Source organism: Eulemur rufifrons, chromosome 2, assembly GCF_041146395.1.
Source record: "Eulemur rufifrons isolate Redbay chromosome 2, OSU_ERuf_1, whole genome shotgun sequence".
In the NCBI taxonomy this organism is placed as follows: Eukaryota; Metazoa; Chordata; class Mammalia; order Primates; family Lemuridae; genus Eulemur; species Eulemur rufifrons.
In genome coordinates this window covers 36,804,240-36,824,807 of record NC_090984.1, presented here as the reverse complement: position 1 = coordinate 36,824,807, position 20,568 = coordinate 36,804,240, and the positions used below count along the sequence as shown (strand labels likewise).

Sequence of the window (20,568 nt, the reverse complement as noted above, 5' to 3'; positions counted from 1 at the left end):
ACATATGATAGGCACTCAGTAAATACTGAGTGAATGACATGGGGTGAGGGTCCCACTGATTCGAAGGTGCAGCAAGTGACTGTTGGGGGCAGCCAGGGGTGGGGGTGGCCCGCGAGGCTGAACGGACAGGTGGACTTCGACTCTGTGGGCGACCGAGGGAACCTGGGCGTCGAGGGTGTCCAGGGCCCCTTGCCGGCCCGGGACTGAGCCTGGGAGGGCGCAGCGCGGTGGGAGAGGATGGCGCTCAACTTTGGCCGGGTCTGCGCCCGGGGGAGAAAATGCAGCCTGACGGGTCGGACCAGCACGCTCGGCCCCGCCCTCACCCCGCCCCGGCCCGGCCCTGCCCGGCCCCGGCCCCGCCCCCGCCGACCGCCCCCTCCAGCGCCCGTCGCCGCAGCAGCTTGTGGCCCGAGCCGTCTTCGCGTCGCCCCCGCGCAGGGCGGGCCCCGCGCGCTTATTCGGCCCCCGAGGAGCGCCGGTGCCCAGCCTGCTGCAGGCCGCCGCTGCGGGATGCTGCGCTCCACGTCCACGGTCACCCTGCTCTCGGGCGGCAGCGCCAGGTCGCCTGGGGCGCCCAGCAGGAGGGTGAGTAGCTGGGGGCGGGAGTCGCCGCCGTGCTGGTGCGGTTCTCCCATCCTGGCTGCCCCCTCTGTAGGGGGTCTGCGGATGGGGACGCGCGGGAGCCAGCCCCTGTCCCCGACGACGTCTTACCCTGTAGGCTCAACTTTCCGGTCCCCTAGCTCGGGCTGCGACCCTCCCTCTCAAGGTTTCAGGGGCGCCCCACCGGCTGGAAGGAGAGGGCTTAGGGAATTTTATGGAATTCCCAGAAATTTCCTCTTCTTCCTGCCTCCTCTGTCTAGCCAAGTTTATTGGTGGCGCCAGTTTAAAAAGCAAGGAAGACATTTCGACAATGTCCTTACCTTGAGACCCAAAAGTAATGAAGGTATTTAAAACTCAGTCTGTCCTTCTTCCATTGATAACAGAAAGAAGGGGTCACTTGTGTCCACTGGTGATAGAATAACGCTGATTCTGTAGGGGGGTTTAGCCAAGGTGGGGCACCACTTTGCAAACTAGAGGTCAGCAGCTGGCCACGCAGGAGCCCAGTTGTGTAGGACTCTGGTTTAGGCAAACCACTTTCTTCTTTCTGATTTAAATATTAGCACAGGGGCAGCGGTGGCAGCCTCGAAAGCCCCGGCACCGTTTCCAGGGAAGGTTGCCCTTTGGAAGCACTGTTTCCCTGCCATCTTTGGTGCATCTTTTCTCACCGCTCCAGATGCTCTGTGAAAGAAATGCTAGGCACATGCAGGGTGTGCCTTTCACGCTCCGTGTTTTCTCCAGCACACTGCTAGAGGCTTGGTTTGCAGCTTTTTGATTCTTCCATTTATCACAATATTCAGTGCTTATCATTTTGGCACCTCTTCACTGTGATTGAGACTTCTGTAATCATGTTTCCCCAAGGTTTAGCCAAACAGGTGGTTAAGTCCAAATCAAAACCCCCTTTGGTACTCCTATCTGTTGGCTGGCCTTGGGCATACTTAGTTGCTTTTGCATACCTCAAGCAAGTGATGGTGGTCACCCCATAAGCTGTCTTTCTTTAGCTCTAGTAGAAAGGTGTTGTGTTACTCTTGGGTGTGGGCCAAGTGAAGGGTTGCTGTGTGTGTATGTGTGTGTGTGCACGCACACAGCAGACACTTAAGGTTGATGGAACTCCAGCTGTCCAGTCCTTAGCTTCATAGATCCACATTAGGTCCAAGTGGGTTTTCAGCCACAGTCCCGGCCTTACTCCAAGCTGGGTATTTGCATTTTTCTGTAGAAATCTTTCTCCATTTGCATTTTTCTATAGAAGTCTTTCTCCATTGGAACACAATCTCGACTGAGAAAGCATGAAGTCACTGAAAAGGTAGCCCTGAGCTATATGTGACCAGATTGCTTGAATTGCATGAAATTCTGTTAAGTTCCCCTCCAGAGGTGGGGACTGTTTGGGGTGGCTAACGTGATGTTGTGGGTGGGTACAAATGTGACTAGTATACCAGGTAACATTTCTGAAGATTCCTCAAATGTTTACTTTGGAGTAATTCTTTGGTTTATGAGTGTTTTGGTGTCTGGCACATAGTGACACACTATTGAAAAGGCCTTGCCTTTTGAATAAGATGGCAGAAATAGTTTGGACTGGAGGACTCAGGGCTCTGAATCAGACCATGCAGGGATGTCCACGTGTTCTGGAAAGAAGACATCTAAAGGTTCTAGGGTTCTCGCTATCTTTACAGTTTCCAACTCTGCTTATGATCTGCGGATGTCATAGCTATCTCTGTGCGTGTAGAGGGAGGCATGGTGGGAAGCCATGATCCGTTGATGAACTGGTTTATTAAACATTCATAGATCTTCTGTGTGGGGCAGGGCTGGGCATTGGAGTCCACTCTACTTGTGGAGGCAGACATTGTCCCAAACTACCATCATACAAAGTGATAGTGGTTGTAGTGGGCTGGAGGGTTTACAAGGTTCTGTAGAAGCTGAAAGGAAGGTCCTTCCTGAGGCATCTGAGGAAGGCCCCTCACTGCAGGTGGTGTTTGAGTGTAATCTTGCAGGATGAGTAGAATTTGTAGGGGAATTGACATTTATTGGTACTGAAAGGAGGAAATACTCATCTAAACGGAATCCTTGGCATATAGTCATGTGCTCCCTAACAACATTTTGGCCAACAGCAGACTGCATATATGACAGCGGTCAGAACAATCGGCTGTACCATACAGCCTAGGTATATAGTAGACTATACCATCTAGGTCTGTGTAAGTTTGCTCTGTGATGTTGGCACAACGGCAAAATCGCCTAACAATGCATTTCTCAGAACATATCCCCATTGTTAAGCAACACATGACTACTGTATGATGATGGCACATTGGATCTGCTTTGGGACAAAAATAGTTGTTTTTTAGAAAAACAAGAACAAGATGTCTTGAAAATAAAATCGTAGACCAAACAAGCAATCATAAAAAGTGTTCCTGAAGTTAAAAAGTTTTTCAATAAAGACTGTACTGTTCTGTTGTTCCTCTCTGATGATGGACAAGTGATGGTTTTGAACAGTAACATGTTAGCCATTAAAACTGTATTTCTGTTCATCCAAAGAGCTTATCAAATTAGGGACTGCAGGGGAAACCAGGCTACGTGGCTCTGGATGTTCCAGCCAACCAGAAACAGTGGTGACAGCTGACACTGAGCAGGGAGTTCTCTGGGTCAGCTGCCAAGGGCAGTGTGTCCAATCAGGTGGTCAACAGTTATCCTTTGTTCAATGGCTGCCACCTGCAATTTGTACTTTCTTCTTATCTGAAATCATCTCTCAAGGAAAAAAAAAAAACCAGTGGAGAGAGTAATTTCTGTCAGCTGATAAACAAAGCTCTGAGAGGCATTTGTGGATATCAACCAACAGGAGTTGTGAAATGTAAAAAAAAAAAATCTGCCTGCAAACCAGTTGTGCACTCACTAAAAATAGTTTTATCTATGGCAACAGCAGGAAGATAAATTGGCTGGAGAATACCACAGCCAGAATGGTGACCTTGGGGAATGGGGAAGCGTTTTTTAAAATATTGACATTGTTTCATGTGTTCGAAAGGAATTTAATAAATGCCAGTTCATTTGCTGGATGAGCCTTCAAAATGAAAGGCCACTTGTGTGGCCAGGTTGTGTGCTTTGGGGGAGGCACGTGTTGCTTTGTGGAGCCGGATGTTTTTGGCTGAGCTGTCGGGCCAGGGTGGTGTGAGACATGGACCTGACGAGGATTTTCTCCGGCACCAGGCTTTCTTGATAAGACCATGGGCTGGTGTTGCTGGTATCGCGGCCCCAGGGTGGCATATAAAAAAACAAAACAAAACCAACAAGGCACATGATAGGATTATCTCCTAGCCTGCCCTTGCTGATATTTCCTTCTATTTGGCAAAGGCTTCCTCTGTTAAAAACTGGAATGGGCCTGCCAGTCATTGCTCCCTGTTCCTGTGTCCCATTTCTGTCCAATGGCTCAAAAGCAAGAATTCTCGTTGGCTGGCCCGTGAATGGGTCCGACAGGTGTTTATCTCACTTCCCTTTCCCAGTAGACAGAAGCATCTGTACACATAAGCTCTGTATCATCCTCTGGGCTCTGAGGAAGGGACACAGGATGTTGTGGGACCTTGGCGTGTGGTGGAAGGAAGCTGGCTGCAGCATCCCCTCAGGGAGGGGGGAGGCGGGTCCCCAGAAAACAGACTGGCCGCTCACCAGGGCCCTCCTGAGCCAGCCCCCGACAGGCCACGTGGTGAGGTTTTGGAACCATGGCATCCCTAAGGCTTAGCCAAAAGTCTCTGCCACTAAAAAACGACAGTTGTAGGTTCAGAAAAAAGTGTCCCAAGCTCTATCCTTTTGTTCTTCCACCTGGCCATGTCCGATGTAGGATGAACAGACCTGAGCTCTGGGGACTGTTTAGGAAACTTGATTTCCCCAAGACATGAATGGAGATCCCACGGTTGTTTTACAAAGGGTGGGGAATGTGATTTTGACCCATTTCGTGTCTCCAGGGCACTGGGTCCCTGCTGTAGTTTACCTATCCTGAGCATCCGCATCTGAACGAGAGAACTGGAGACTGGTGTCGCCACCAAGCTTCTGGGTACTGGGGAAACCCTTTCCAGTGAGTAAGCCTCAAAAGTTGTTGTCTAATCAAGTTCGAGGAGCTGTGGAGCCAGGGCTGACTAACTGGAGACCGTGTTGAAATGTTTCCCCCTAAGATACTTTCAGCAGTTATGTGTGTTATGGCCTTAGAGTCCCCCTACTTCTCCAATGCACGGAAAAGTAATATGGCGGTGTTTACCTCTTTCCCTACATGTCGATCACACTCCTGACTCTTATTCATTCTTAAAGGCCAGACTGATCTTTCTAAAACACAAAATCTAGTCACCTGACGCCTCTGCTTCAAGAGCCTCCTCAGTACTGATGGGGAAAAGCTCAAACTCCTTAGGTTTGCACTGAGGCCCTCTGATCTGACCCGTGCCTGCCCAGTCCCCACTCCCCCTACACATACTCTTCTCAGCCTTTCCAATTGCTTGCCAGCACCCAAGCTTCCAATGCCGCTCCTCACCTCTTTGCCTGCCTTTGTGCTTCTCCTCTGATGAGGGTTTCCTCCTCCAGGAAGCCCTCCCTGAACCCTCCTTCCCGTGTTCCCCTAGGGGCCTGTGCACCGTACAATAGCTTGCTGCACCTATGATTGACTACTTGAGGAGTTGAGGGACCCTCCTTCCCCAGGCCTGGTGGGATAGGTGCTTAGAAGGAGGAGGCTCTCCAAGGTCTTAAAGAAGCCACATTAACATCGAAATGGCAAATGGGAAAACAGGAAGAGAAGCCTTGGGATAAAGCCAGCTCATCACCTCTGACCCACCTGGGCAGGAAACAGGTGACACATGCATGGGACTGCTGGCCCAGGTGAAGAGTTTGACAGTTCTGGGAAGTCCTCCAAATATTCCAGTTGCCTCATCCTGCTGCACAGTTGGAGTTTCATTCCTTTGGTTAAGTCAGTGGTTGTCAACCGTGGTTGCACATAGAATCGCTGGGAAGCTTAAAGTAGCATGTCCAGGCCCCACCACAGAACCCTTAAAGGAGAACCTCTGGAAGTAGAGAATAACATGAATATCGTCTACGAAGCTTCCCAGGTGATTCTAATGTGTAGACAAAGATAAGAATACTTCTTTAAGCATTGCACCCTCCTTACAGCTTTCTTGTAAAGGCAGCACTCCTGGGACAGGGTTCTAGAAAGGTCCCTTGGGCCTTGTGGGATGCAGGGCAAGGTGGTGGTGAGGGCAGCCTGGGGGAGTCGTAACACCCCAAGTCGCACTGGTATCTTTGTGTGCCCTCATGGACCTGTGTTTTCTCTCTGGATCTTGGCATTTCAGGCACATTGTGTGCCTGGTACAGACTTGAGCCAGAGAGAGCAGGAAGGAGAAGTTGCAATCCTCCTATTTATGAATTTTGTCCAAACACAGGAAAGAGGGTGCTTGGATGCTTTCTACCACCTGGAAAAAAATGTCCAAGTATGCAGATGGCGGCAGCCAGTTGCTGCCCCTGGGCCACATCTTGCCCTTGGCCTGCTTTATATGCCTCTGAGCTGAGAATGTTTTTTACAGTGGCCTGCAAAACCTAAATATTTACCGTCTGGCTCTTTACAGAATAAGTTTGCCCTACCCTGATGTAGATAATTGGGCTGCAATTTCAGGGCTACAGCAGAGCTAAGAAGCCTAATCTAGATGGCGCATGCTCCATTCTGTTGCCTGCTGCAGATCCCGGAGATTGGATACTTGTGCTGAGCAGAGAGAGTGTGGGGTCTGTTCATTCTGTCACACCCACGGGGGCCACACCTTCTGTCCTTAGGAGGAGTAGGGCAGGAATCCACAGTCACAAAGTGGACCAGGCCCCAGAGAAATGTAAATGCATTTGGCTAATTTCCTTAGGGAAATCTGATTGGCAAAGTGATTAGCAAGTCCCTGTCATATCCCTGGGTCATCTTCTCCCCTCTTTTTTTCTGAGATGGTTATTTTCCCCTTGGGCAAGACCCAAGCTAAGAGCCTGATGGTACTGGATCCCCAAGAGCACTCGTAGGTGAGAGACCCAGGTCCTCTGCCTCCACAAAGGGGATCAGAAACAAGGCCCCAGAGGACGCACTTTGCTCCCCAGATACCCTGAGTTGCAAACAAGGGCTTCGTTGTGCTTTTTCTCATGGAGGAAGCCTGAATGCTGCCTGCTCCTGCCTTGCTGTCCGTCCCAAGGGGTTGGTTTGCAGAAAGTGGAAGGCTCTCTAGGGAGTTTCAGGTATATTCTCCTTACTTTGTTTTAGTTCAACCTAAAAAAAAAAACAAACACAAAAACCCACCCGACATTATTGAGCAAACGCCCATTATGTGTTGATATCACACTGAGCACTGTAAGGGCTATAAAAGCCATTGCGGTACAAAGCTTGCTTGTTCTCTCCCCTGTGTCTTTCCTTCCATCCACTTTGTGGTGCATGGAACATAAAAAGTGCTTAATAACTATCAGCTGAATTATGGAACTCAGATTTGAATGTTTGTCTCTTCCTCTGGAGGTTTGAATGGCTCCTCTCGTCTTCTGACCAGAGTCTGTGCTTCTCCATCAGGCATTTGTAGATTGGTAGAGTTGGGTACGCACCTAATTGTCCATTTTCTTCTTCTGCTCTGGCTTTGGCTACTGGCCTGTAAAAAAAAAAAGAGAAAAATCTCAGGACCCACCAAACACCTTATGCGAAAGGGAAGGTCAAGCCTAGAGGCTGAGTCATGCAACACCCTCTTCCAAAAGAGTAGCTGTTACTAACATTATGCATTAGCCAGATCTCCATGGAAAGGTAAAAGGCCTCAGGCATCTACAAAAGACTGCCCTCTCGGACCATTCATAAGGAAATTCTTTGCTGGCCTCCTATGAACAAGTACATGCCAGTTGTAACTTTTGGTCTGCGGTCTAAGTCTAGCTCCTAAAACTAAAATCTGTCCACACTGATAATGTTGATTACAAGCTTATCTTCTCAGGTGCAGAACATAGACAAGAGAAGAGCAATCATTCCTTCACCTACCCGAGGACATCTGCAAAATTGATTCTTCCTTTACCCCTCTTTTCGGTTCAAATATTCACCTTATCTTATGTAAAATGTGGATTTCCTGGGCACTAAGTAAAGTCTCACAAGAATGTAACCATTTCACCTTACCGTCTACCTGCCCCTCTTCCCGCCCCTCTTCCCTACATGTCTTTCCCCCCTTTAAGGAAATGTATAAATACTAAACCTCCTAAAAACCTCTTTAAGAAAACAGCCACAGACGTGACTATGGCTTGTGTTTTCCCTAAATGTGCTCTAAAACTGGCTTAATAAACCTCAAATGATTGAGATCTTTGCCTTAGTGACTCATTTTACATGCTAACATCTGGACAGCATGGAACATCTTGCCTGATAGCTATCTATTGTTATGGTGATGGATTCTCCAAACCTCACTGACCTAAGAAGTCCTTTGTGTCTTTCTATACCCAGCTCAAAGGTCATCTCTAGGAGTCTTCCTATTGGCTCCCACTTCCAATTAAGATTAGTGTTCTCCTTCCTATATATATACATGATAACAAAGAACACTTACAAAGTGCTTAATATGTGACAGAAACTGTTCTAAGCCCTTTGCACATATTAGCTCTTTTAATCTTCACAACAGTCCTAAGAGGATATAGTATCATTGGCCCTGTTTTACAACTAAGATAACTGAAGCACTGAAGCATAAGTAGATTTCCAAAGGCTTTATAGCGAGTAGGTGTCAGAACAAATATTGAAACCTAGGAAGTGCAGTTCCACCATGCTTTAACCACCAAGCTACCCTGTCTCTCAGTACGACAAGTGTTCTTGATTGACTTGTTTGGGAGTATTTCTAGATAATGAGCTCCTGGGGGCACAGCTGTTTCTTTGTCATCATGGTACCTTCACAGCTCTTAAAATGTATTTTACAAGTAGTGGATGCTCAGTAACTGAGTAATGAAATACACTGAGTCCGGCTTCCTGCTTCGATCTGTTGGAAGGGACCCTTGCTTCGGGGACAGGTGGTCCAATAGCAGTGGTGTTTGGAGTAAGGTGCAGTTCTTCCTTTGCCTTGCTCAGAACACAAGGCCTGAACCAGCTGCTGTGGAAACCCCCAGGGATAAGTGCCTCTCAGGTACTTCCCAGTCTGGGAGAGCTCTCAGTTTTGTGTATCTGAGTTTCAGGAAATCGTGGAGACCAGCATCATAAAAATCTTAGCGGTAAGCAGCACTGTCTTGGTCTTACTCAGTGGGAGGTTTTCCCACAGGGAGGTTGCTCCAGCTGAATGAATGGATGGAGGTCGACTGTACCAGCTCAGCCTTGTGGGTGGGTGCAGGGGTTACTTTCCCTAGTGCTTCTATTGGGAATTCAGAGTACCTTCTAGACCTTCGGGATAGTCTCTTTGCTGCTCCTGAAATGGTCCTGTGGCTTTGGAAAGGATTCGTCCCCTTCTCTCTCTGTCTCTTTCTCTTTCTGACACATTCTCTTTCAATCTTTATTATTTTTCTAATTATACTACTATTATTCCTCTAATTATAAAACTCACACTTACTTGAAACAGTTGGAAGCAACACAAAAATATTTTCTTGAGATAAACACCATCAACAGTTGGTTGTGTTTCCTTAAGGATATTTTTCCCCCTAAATCTACACAAGTGTATTTAAAAAATAAAATGGGATTATTCTTAACATTGTCTTCTGCAGCTTTCTGTTTTCCCCATGGAAGTACATTTGGCCATCTTGTAAGGAAGATGTGTGATCCTGTTCCAAGATGGGTTTAAAGTGCTCCTAAACAGCCAGTCCACCACTGGGTCAGCATTTGCTAAAGAAAAACTAGCTGTGCTCCTTAAGGTTTCCATCAGAGCACCTCTATTGGCAAGAGTAAAGTTAGAACAGGGCCCTGGGGTGTATCCTCAAGCACCTGCTGCAACTGCCAAATATCTTTGAAGTCAAATATTTTATTTTACAAGTTCATTTTATTTTATGTGTTCTGTTTACCCTGTGGCTTTATATACCCCAGGGTATAAGTGGCTCAGTGTGAGAGCTTTATGTATAAGGTGCGCCCAGCTCTCCAGCTAGCGTGTCGAGGAATATCAAATTCTGGGTGGGCAGATGTAGAATGGGCTCAAACAGGAGGAGGGACCATCTCATTTTGGGTCATAGAACCCATGGGGTACCCTTTCTGAAAATTTTACCCCTCTAGAGTAATCAGCCAACCAATAGGCATCCCTTACAGTGCTAATGTCCCAGATCCATTGACCAAATTGTCATTTTTATGGAAACAGGGCTGTGAATTCAAGTAGGTCTGTTTCATTTTGGAGCATATAGGATGACAGGATGATGATAATACACAGATAATAATAAAAATATCCAACATTCATAGAGGCTTACTATATATGCCAGGCACCCTCCTGTTATCCCATTTTACTCCTGAGATTCAGAGAGATAAAGTAACTTGCCCATGGTCACACAGCTGGAGCCTGTGCGTGTGCATGCATGTGCATATGCATGTATGTATGTGCATGTGTGCACACACACACATGTATGTATAGGGGATATGGTGCCAGGAAAAAAGCACTTCCTTTTCCCAGTGGAATTATGCCATAGATTAGACCCAGCCTAATAGAGAAGATTGTTGAGCATTGCAGATTTGGATCGCCTACCTGGTGTGAGTTACACATGGATGTTTGTGCAAATGCCATGAATTCCCATCAGTGTTGCTGCCTGCAGGATAGAGCTACCTGGTGGTATGGCTTGGTTTCTTTCCGGCCAACGTGCCTGGTGGTGAGCTTTGAAGGTTGGTTGTAAAGTTGGCTTCACAAGAGGTGTTGATAGCTTTGGGGGATAGGCCATATCTGACCCTGAGGTCACTGGGGGATGAGGCTTACCCAGAGGAGAAAGAAGATGGGGTGGGGGTCTTGAAACCAAGTCATGTGACTTAAAGAACATGGCTAGTCCAGGATAAAGGAGGTTCAAGGGACAGGAGGACTGTCTAGAGAAAGGGGAATTCTGCTGCAGTCCGAGGACAACCGTGGGCCTCTTAAGTAGAAATTCTGAAGAAGAACCTGTAAACTCAGTGTCAGGAAGTTAGAGGTGCCTGGTAGCCTAATGGGATGCCTTGGAGGGAGGCAATGGTATATGTGGAAGTGTTAACCTGGATCTCAAACTTGGCTTCTCTAACCTGTTCATTGAAAATGAATAGGCTGGTTCTCACCTTGTTCCCACCTAGTTCCCACCTGGTTCCCAGGTACATCGTTGGGTGTGGGGTTCCTTCATGGGTGGGCAGGTTGGACTTAAAAGGTCTTTTACAATCCTGTCCAGCCCTGGGCTTCTAGGCGGCAGGGTAGTTTTGCTCAGAGGCCACCCTGTAGACCAGTGTAGATCTGTGACCCTGCAAACCAGGTCGGGGCGGGGCTGGCGAGGATTAGTTTGCTAGGGCTGCCATAAAAACTACCAGAAAGCTGGTGGCTTGAACGACAGACATGTATTGTCTTACAGTTTAGGAGACTAGAAGTTCAAAATTAAGGTGTTGGCAAGGTTGGTTCCTTCTGAGGACTGTGAGGAAATGATCTATTCTAGGCCTTTCTCCTTGGCTTTTGGATGGCTGTCTTGATGTTCGCATGGCGTTCTCTCTGTATGTGTGTCTGTCTCCAAATTTCCCACTTTTGTAAGGACACCAGTCATTTTGGATTAGGACCACCCTTATGATCTCATTTTTACTGAATTACCTCTGGAAAGATCTTATCTCCAAATCAGGTCACATTCTGAGATACTGAAGGTTAGCACTTCAGTGTATGAATTTTAGGGGGACACAATTCAACCTGTAATTGGGGGCAAGCATGTGGCATTTCAGAGAGCACAGGCCCTGGAGACTGCCTGGGTTCAAATCTCAGCTCTGCCATTTCCTAGCCATGTGACCCTTCGGAGACTTAGCTTCATCATCTGCAAAATGGGGCTGGTAAGAGGACCTGTTACCACAGGGTGGTGGCGAGAATTAGGTGAATAAATACATGTAAACACTTAGAACGTGCCTGGCATACAGCAAGTGCTAAATGCATGGTTAGCTATTGTTATTGCCCCCTTATACTGCAGATTATAGTAGTCTTTTTTTTTTCTGCTCTATTGAGTAGGAAAATGACTTTGTTTATACTCACCCTTTGTCGATAGGATATTCATAAATCATGCAAGTTGGAGCTTCTCTCAATGTGTAATTTTTTTTTTATTTTAAGAGAAATGGTACAGTTTAGACTTTTAATAATCATTTAGGAGCCTTTATTCCAATATTTCAGTGAACTTTGTGGCAGCCTTTAATAAACTGACATGAGAGTCTCTGTGATTGGTGACAAATATTCATGGTGGTGTAGTTAATCAAGGAGTCAGATGTTTTATTAATCATAATTACTGTGTTCTTATATGCTTATATGCTTTGCCAGCTAGCTGTCTTACTTTTAGTCTGTATTAAGCAAACACGAGCAGCTTTGGTTTTGTTTTTAAATTGTAGCAAAATACTTATGAAATTGACCATTCTAACCGTTTTTATGCGTATGGCTCAGTGGCATTAAGTGCATTCACGTTGTTGTGCAGTCAGCACCACCATCCATCTCTAGAACTTTCTTCATCTTCTGAAACTGAAATTCCATGCCCATTAAACACTAACCTCCCAATCCCCCATCTCCTTACCCCTGGCAACCGCCATTCTACTTTCTGTCTCTGTGATTTAAACTACTCCAGGTACCTCATATGAGTGGAATCGTATAGTATTTGTCTTTTTATGACTGGTTTATTCCAGTTAGCATAATATCCACAAGCTTCATCCATGTTGTAGCATGTATCAGCATTTCCTTCCTTTTTAAGGCTGAATCCCTTTCCATTGACTGTGTAAGTCACATTTTCATCTGTCAGTGGACATCTGGGTTGCTTTTACCTTTTGGCTATTGTGAATAATGCTGCTATAAACATGGGTGTTCTTTAAAAAAAAATCTTGTGTTAATCATGTACATGTCTGTTGTAGAAAAATTAAATATATAGCCAAGTAGAAAGTACTTTCCTCCCCCAATCAACTGAAGTCTAACCGCTTTAGAGAGAACCACTGTGTGTATTTAGGCCTCTATTGCCTCTAACAGTTTTGGACTATACTTGTAAGATGAGATTGTTTTGTACATATTCTTATGGAACCTGAGCTATTGTTATACAAAGTTTGAAATCTATGAAGTTATTCGGGAGTTCCCTTGTTTTGAGTGGCCGGTGGTGGGTGCCTGTGCTGGGCCCAGCAGAGGCACAGGCTGGCCTTGTCACAGTCTCCTGTGTGCTCGGTACATGACCCCATCGGAAGTTGGGGAACAGGCTGTGAAAAGCCCAGGGTCACCTGGCTCTTCCTGCCCCAAAAGCTGGCTCCTGCCTGACCTCTCCTCTCCACCTCTTCCAGGCCAATGTCTGCAGACTGCGGCTGACCGTTCCTCCTGAGAGTCCAGTTCCCGAGCAAAGCGAAAAGAAGGTTGAGAGAAAAGAGCAGGTAAGGCATGTCCGAGCCAAGGCTTCCACAGGTTCCGGTCCTTGTCCTCTTAACCGGCTCTGCCTGCTGTGCCCTAGCCGGGCTGTTCACACAGGCTCCTGTCAGCAGCCCTGATGAGGAGAAAGGCCCTCTTCACCTTCCCGCCTCATCTCCCGTCTTCCCAGCACACAGACTACTCTCCCCAGCTGGCTCTGCCGGCGGCGTGCCCTGCTCTTGTTTCTCGGTGAACACTGTGGCTCTGTGTTGCCTCTAAGCTGCAGGGACACTGGCCTTAGTGACAGGTGCTGTGGCAGGGTATGTGGGTTTTCCTGAAACAGCCCAGTCCACTTGAGTCAAAGGGCCCATTGTGCCCGCTGGCGGGGCCAGAGTCCTTCCCAGCAGCTTGGAGCAGCAGCCGGGCCCAGCTCCCAGGGGGCAGAGGAAGGCGCGGCGGGGCTGTGGCGTGGGGAAAGGGCACCTTCTCGGCTGGGGGGGGAGACGTTCAGCAAACATGTTTGTGCCAGCTTGTGTGCTAGTGCTGGGGCCATGACGATAAGTATGTCCTTGCCCTAGAGGAACTTGCACTTTTCCAGGTGAGACAGGTTTATTTATTTATTGTATAAATACACAGTGATGATGTGATATTTCAAGTGTTGGGATCCAGCGGTGTAATGAGGGCTCTGGGAACACGGAGATGGGAATAACTGCTTGGGAGGTCACATTGGAGCCGGGGGTTAAAGGGTAAAGAGGAAGTCCTGTTTACTTCTAGGCCTCTGGTCCTGGCCAAGCCATTTTACTCATTCACAAGCAATTATGAGGCACCTACTGTATTCCAGGCACTGTTCTAGGCAGAAGGAGTAGAGTAGTGAACAAAGCAGTAAACAAACAAACAAAAAATCTGTCATCCATGGAACTTGCATTTTGGTGAGATAAGAATGAAAATAAAGTAATTAAGTACATTTTATAGCAGTTAGGAGGTAGTAAGTGCTGATGGAGAGAAGAGGACAGGAGTGCCAGGGACTAGGCGTAGGCGTATTTTTTCTTGTGCATATATATTATGTGGATATAAAATAAAACAAAATAAAATGATATGATAGAATATAAATTTCGTAAATGAAATCATGAGATAGTGACCTCCTGAAATACAAGCCTTGCTTTAGAGTTAACCAATAATGTGGTCAACTATACAAAAGGAAGTTTCTTGTTGACTGCTAGGCGATTGATAATGCCCCTGGGTTTCCAGTAGGTCTCTGTGTCCCCTTCCGTCTCCTACATCCTTCCTCTCCCCGCTTCCTACCAAGGACAAAGAGCTGCCTGTGCTAGTGCAGATGATGAATGACAGGGACAGGAAGGAAAATGAAGTTATGATGAGAGAAAGGTGAGAGAATGTAAAGTTGCTGATCTGCCTAAAAAGAGAGGATGAGTCCCTCTAAAAGGATCCAGAGAAACGGCTGAGCATGGAGAGCACGAGGTGGGCCCGGGACACCTGGGGCTAGGAAGCAAGCTGGTGCTCAGAGATGAGTGGGGTCACAGCAAGGGACCCAGAAGCCGGTTTGAAAGGGCTCTCACTGGCCAAAATTGGAGCAACCTGAGCATGGAAAAGAATAATGACAGTAGTGTGTTATGACACATAGAATCATTTTAAAAAAATCCATATGCATATAGTGATAACTGGGAAAGGGGAGGTGTTGGAAAAGAGAAGGCTCTTCTTCATAGAACACAAGCTAATCCATTTAGAAAGTCTCTATTTTGCAACCCCCAGGTAGATTCATCAATAGAGGCAAAAACTAGTTGGTGACAGGTTATTGTGGGATGGGATGCTCACGTGGTCTTAGGGTACTAATTACCTCAACAGATTACTCCCTGATTCTTGAGAGACATGTTCCTTCACAGTGGAGTGGGCTGGCGGGCCACGTTTTCCATCACGTGATCCAGCCTAGCATCACCAGTCGTGGGGCAGCTGACGTTCCGGGACCTGAGGTGATGTGATGGAGAGGTGCACAGTATGACCTATGTAACGTTCATGCCAAACTTGGTTAATGGACTCTAATAATAAGGAAACAGAAGAGCCCAAAATATGGGACATTCTACGGAACAATTGGCTTTAACCCCTTCATAAATTTAATGTTATTAGAAAAAAAGATGAGAATCTGTTGTAGGTAAGAGAGACTAAAAGAGACTTAACATTAAATGCAGTGAGTCAACCTTGATTAGATCTTGGTCCAAAAAATCTCTAAAAGACATATTGGGATAAATTATATACTTTCAAATATGAACCCTACATCAAATATTATTAAATGTTAACTTTCTTGTGATAATGGTACTGCGGTCTTTTGGCTTCTCTGTAGATTTGAACATTCTCCAAAGAAAAAGTTTGGAGGTGAAGCTCATCCCCAAGCAGAAAGTGGGAATGGTCTGGCTTCTGCCACTGGACACTTGTTGATGAGTAGGATTGAGGGGCCCTCTGTTGCTGTGGGGGTGTCCCCTTCTGCCCTCACTGCTCCTTTCTCCCCTCCCTTTGAGAGCTGATGGCTTGCTCAGAGAAGTGGGCCTGGGCTGTATCCAGGGCGCACGGCTGCTTAGAACACTTTTTGAAGAAGGGGCCCAAGCTGGAGTGAGGGGCAGGACGAGGGTGCTGGCTGTGCCCGTCCGTATGCACGGGGAGGGAGTTGGGGAGCTCGGTCTCTTGGAGTCAGACCCGAGCTGCGTGACTGGGCAGATGTTTGTGAGGGGTTTCTGAGTGCCAGAACTGGGGTGGTAGGTGCCCTGGAGGGCCTGTCACCACTGAAGAAGAATCAAGTGCTCCCAAGGAAAGAGACGCATGTGTTTAGCTATGTCAAGTGGGGCTGATAACCAAGTTGTGTGCCAGTTTGCTTACTGGCCTTGAACAGAGCTTTTCAAACTTGTTAAAGCAAAAGGAGCCCTCTTTTTTTTTTTTTTTTTTTGGATCACAATGTTATACTGAATCCTCACGTGTAAACCAGGCAAAAGTGGCACTGGTGGGGGCCCAAGTCCTCCCAGCCTCTCTTTGCCCTTCGACCCCCAGGCACCCTCGTGTGGGTGCCCGAGAACTCCAAGGCTCTGAGGAGCACAGGACAGAAACCCCTGGGGTTTCGTGCACCAGATGCTTCTTACACAGGTGCACAGTCAAAGTGCCTGCCTGTGACGTGTTGGTGACTCACTGCAGAAGAACTAGGGTAGAGAGGAGGAGGGTGGGACGGCTGTTTCTCTGGGACTGAAGTCCTTGGGTGGTGGCAGCCCTTGTAGGTCCTGGTGGCAACTAGGAGGCTGTTCTGGGTGATTTTGTCACCATGTCCTGGCCAGGTTCCTGGCATGAGTCATTGGGAGCCAGAGGCCACGCACCAGCTAGGACACTCTGGAGGGGCCACTTCACCTGATGTGGTCTCAATGTGGCTGCCCCTCCTGGGACACACAGAATTGCAAGGTGCCAAAAGTGTTTTTTTTTAAGAGAGGGTCTCTTTCTGTCACCTGGGCTAGAGAGTGCAGTGACACTCTCATCATAGCTCGCTGTAACCTCAAACTCCTGGGCCCAAGTGGTCCTACTGCCTCAACCTGGCCAGCTACAGGCACAAGCCACCATGCCCAGCTAAGTTTTCTATTTTTTGTAGAGTTGGGGTCCTCATTCTTGCTCAGATTGGTCTCAAACTCCTGACCTCAAGCGATCCCCCTGCCTTGGCCTCCCAGAGTGCTAGGATTACAGGCGTGAGCCACTGGGCGTGGCCTCCATTCCTTTTCTGTTGCAGAGCTTCCCAAGGTGTCTTATTGATATCAATAAGGATCACCAGTGAGAACAAGTGTCCTTTTTAAGGTTTATGGTCTGTATTTCTCCTAGAGCCAGTTTGGGTCCCATTCACTTCCAGGGAACCTGTTGCAGTCATCTTGGACATGGGGCAGGGACATTAAGGGGAATACGTGGAGGGTAGGGGTGGGTGGGGGGAGAGCAGGAAGGGAATGGGGGAAGGAGCTGTTGGCACCCAATCCCCCGCCCTTCTCTGGGAGTCTGAACACCCTCTTCCCAGAGCAGATTCCCTCTGCCCCTCTCCCCTTATTTCCTCCAGAGCTGAGTCCCTTGTCTCTTAGAGCCTGATCTCTCCCTCTCTAAGATAATTTATTTTTACTAGAACCTTCTTCCTCAAACAACCCACCTGAGATTCAGTCCTGGGCCTTGACCCTCTCTCAGATTTTGCAATGGCAAATAAAGACAAAGGGTAAAAGAAAATGATGATATCTTTCCTTTTAAGTAAAATAACTATATTTTATTATAACAAAATAAATATCGAAATATTGGTATTGTGATTTTGTTCCAGTGTGACATCCTGCTTGGGCTGCAGGACTCAGACCCTGCTGGCCGGCTCCTCTTGGGTGAACTCATTTACCCCAGCCTCAGCCCATCTAAAACCAACTCAGTAATCTCTTGTTCACTTTTTTTGTTGGTTGGTTTGCCTGTATCAGACAGGTCCACTTACTATCTCCCAACATGGGGCATCTCTTCCATCCTCAAAGCCTTGCTGAGGCCCTCGCCCATGCTTGGGGTCTCTTCCCTGCTGTCTCTCAGTTTATCCAAGTCTACTCTGTCCTTCGAGGCTCAGCCAAAGGCCCACTTGTCCCCTCTGACAACTTCCCTGACTGCGGTGGGCTGCCATGACGACCCCTCCCTGGAACTACAGGATATGCTACCACTGCTGTCCCTAGCTGTCTACTGGCCATCTACTGCTAAGCACTCTACGTGTGCATAGATATGTTTTTCTGTGAAATCTGAATGTAATATGTGCTTAGCCATATCCGTACATGTAGAGAAATGAAGCTGTCTTTTTATTGTCTTCTCAGAGTCTAGTTCCCTGCTTGCACGTAGTAGGTGCTTCATGAATGGTCGTTGATTATGATGATTGCATTTTATATTAGCTCGCTAGGGCTGCCATAACAAAGCACGAAAACCTGGATTGCTTAAACAACAGAAGTGTGTTCTCTCACAGTTCGGGAGTCCGGACGTCTGGGGTCAAGGTGTTAGCAGGTGCTTCCCCAGAGACTCTGCAGGAGAGTCCTTTGCCTCTTCCAGCTGCTGGTGGCTCTTGGCAATTCTTGGCTTGTGGCAGCATAACTTTGGTCTTCACGTGGCATTCCCCTGTGCCTGTCTCTGTGTCCAAATTTTCCTCCTTTCATACGGACACTAATAAGATTAGATTAGGGTCCACTGTAATGGCCTCATTTTAACTGGACCCTATCTCCAAGTAAGGTCAAATTCTGGGGTACTGAGGCTTATCTTTTTTGGGGATATAATTCAACCCATAATAAGTTTCTTTGAGGGATATAGTCACCTTGAATTGTATTAGCAACTCAGATGAATTATCTATGGCTTTTATTTGTATATTAAAAATCATTAATAATACAAGAGAGGGAATGCTGATTAGTTTGCAGGCCCAAATTACATGTTGAGAAATTGATAAATGTGGAATATGATGTTTATAAAATTGTTGCACATTAGAATTAAAGTTAGTAGTAGATAATTTTGAATTAAATACCTGTCATTTTCAAAGAACTTTGTGAATGTGTGTATCCATATTCCTATGCAAATCCATATGCAAAGTATTGCTATGTGCATATGCAGGTATACACACACACACACACACACACACACACAGAGGAACAAGAGACAGAGCCCACGCCAGCTATTACAGATTTATCACGTTGAATGAGGGTTTCACTGCATAGCTGAATTTTAGGGAATCTGATTTGAGCTGGTTCTGAGTCTTAGTGATGGTGAAGTCCTTTGCAAATCAAAAAATAGCTGAAGCAGGTAATATTTTCAATAGCAATTAACATCCCAGCTTTGGAGGTGTCCTTTAGTGACCAGTTTTGTTTTTTTTTTTAAAGAAGCTATTGCTCTCTAAATCTTTGGGAACCCCGAGTGAGAAAGAACAGATATATGAGTATGGATGTAGAGTCGGGGACTTTCATAGCCCAATAAAATGTTGAAAAGGAGGAAACCCATGCCAGTAGGTTTTATAGTCCCCCTTCCTTTAAAAGCCCTGATGAGTAAGCCTGCTAAGTTCACGTCCTTGGCGCAACTGTTTATACAACATCTCGGCTGTTGCCAGGTACGGAACGTGCTGCCCTGATTCAGGGCTCCAGCTGGGAGCCGGCTGCCCTTCGTGATAGCATGCAGGGACTCTGAGTGCCTCTTAGACAGAACAGCCCCAGGAGGTCACAGCGAGGCCTGGGGGTCTGGTCCCAGCTCCCTCACTAGCCACTGCAGTAGCCAGGACAGTCAAGTCATCTCTGGGAGCCTCAGTTTCCTCTTCCAGTGAATGGAAATGTTAGCCTAGAGCCAGTGTTTTCCCTAACGTTTCTCTAGCTGTGGAACTCTAGTCACACTGCTGTGTGTGGAAGTGCCACTGGGACATCATCAAAGTGCAGTGGCTGTGGTTCAAAGTGAAGGTCACGGCTATGTTGGCTGCCTCCAGCAGCCCCCACCCCTCCACCCTACAGCCTCGTCAGACCCTGAGGAATATTGTGTACAAACCCACGGGCCTGTACACCTCTTCAATTTTTCTAACCTTGTGAGACTTCGTGATTCTCTCCCCAAGAACAGAAACCAAAGTCAATCTGGGGATGAGCATTTCACTGTCAGCCAATTTGCTGACTGTAATGAGAACAACAAAAAGACATAAGAAAAGAGGGGTGGACAGACACACAGAATCACCCTGATGGACATGTAGCGTTTACTTGAAACCCAGATACTCAGAAGTATAAAGAAACTACAACACCGATACTAGAAACTGCAGCATCTACCAGTACGCCATCAGCACACTAGGTGTTTGTGTGTGTTACTCCATGTGTTCCTTAGACTGGCCCCTGAAATTGGTGGTAGTATCCGCATTTTACTGTTCAGGACCCTGCAGCTCGGTGATGTACAGTAAATGACTTTGCACAGGCCACACGGCTAGTAGATAGTGCATTTGCAGTTCCAACTCAGGTTGGCCTGGCCATGTTGCCATGGGAACATCAGCTTGCGTGCTTTCTCCTATCAGGGAAAGTCTCTTTAGAATATTTACATTTTATCAGTCAAGGTTACCCAAGGTGTGTACTGTACCCCAGGTTCTAGAAAAGCAGTTCCTGATTTTTTTCCCCTCCCATGTATCTCCCCTTTTTCACTGGAGTTGTTGGGCCCATGCAGGTATCATCCACACACAAGCCGTAAAGTCGTAACTTGAAATTACCTCCTGTCAAGGCTGTCGTGACAACTGCCACTCTTTTTGGGACTTCTACTTGGCTGAAAGCTTTTCTTTTCCTTCTCAGGTATTCTAAGTGATATTTTTTCTCAGCATGAGTTTATTTAGGAAGTAGGTACTATTCACTCTGTGAGATAATCAGAAATAACAAATTAAAAAAATTTTTTTTTTTTTTTTTTAAAGAAATGAAGTCTTGCTATGTCACTCAGGCTGGAGAGCAGTGGCTATTCACAGACGCTGTCGTAGCTCGACTGCAGC

General features: G+C 47.0%; 1 protein-coding gene across 3 annotated transcripts in view; it reads left to right on the top strand.

Moving 5' to 3' along the window:
* Positions 1-403: 403 nt before the first annotated feature.
* The window catches only part of MYZAP (myocardial zonula adherens protein), an 85,690-nt gene continuing 65,525 nt past the window's right edge, over positions 404-20,568 (top strand). For 2 of the 3 annotated variants that reach the window (XM_069459449.1, XM_069459441.1), the window contains exons 1-2: positions 404-585; positions 12,995-13,081. In XM_069459449.1, coding sequence (XP_069315550.1) covers positions 511-585; positions 12,995-13,081 — 162 coding nt within the window. In that variant the 5' untranslated portion in view covers positions 404-510. The remainder of the gene's footprint in view (positions 586-12,994; positions 13,082-20,568) is intronic. The other variant, XM_069459458.1, reaches the window with a different exon arrangement.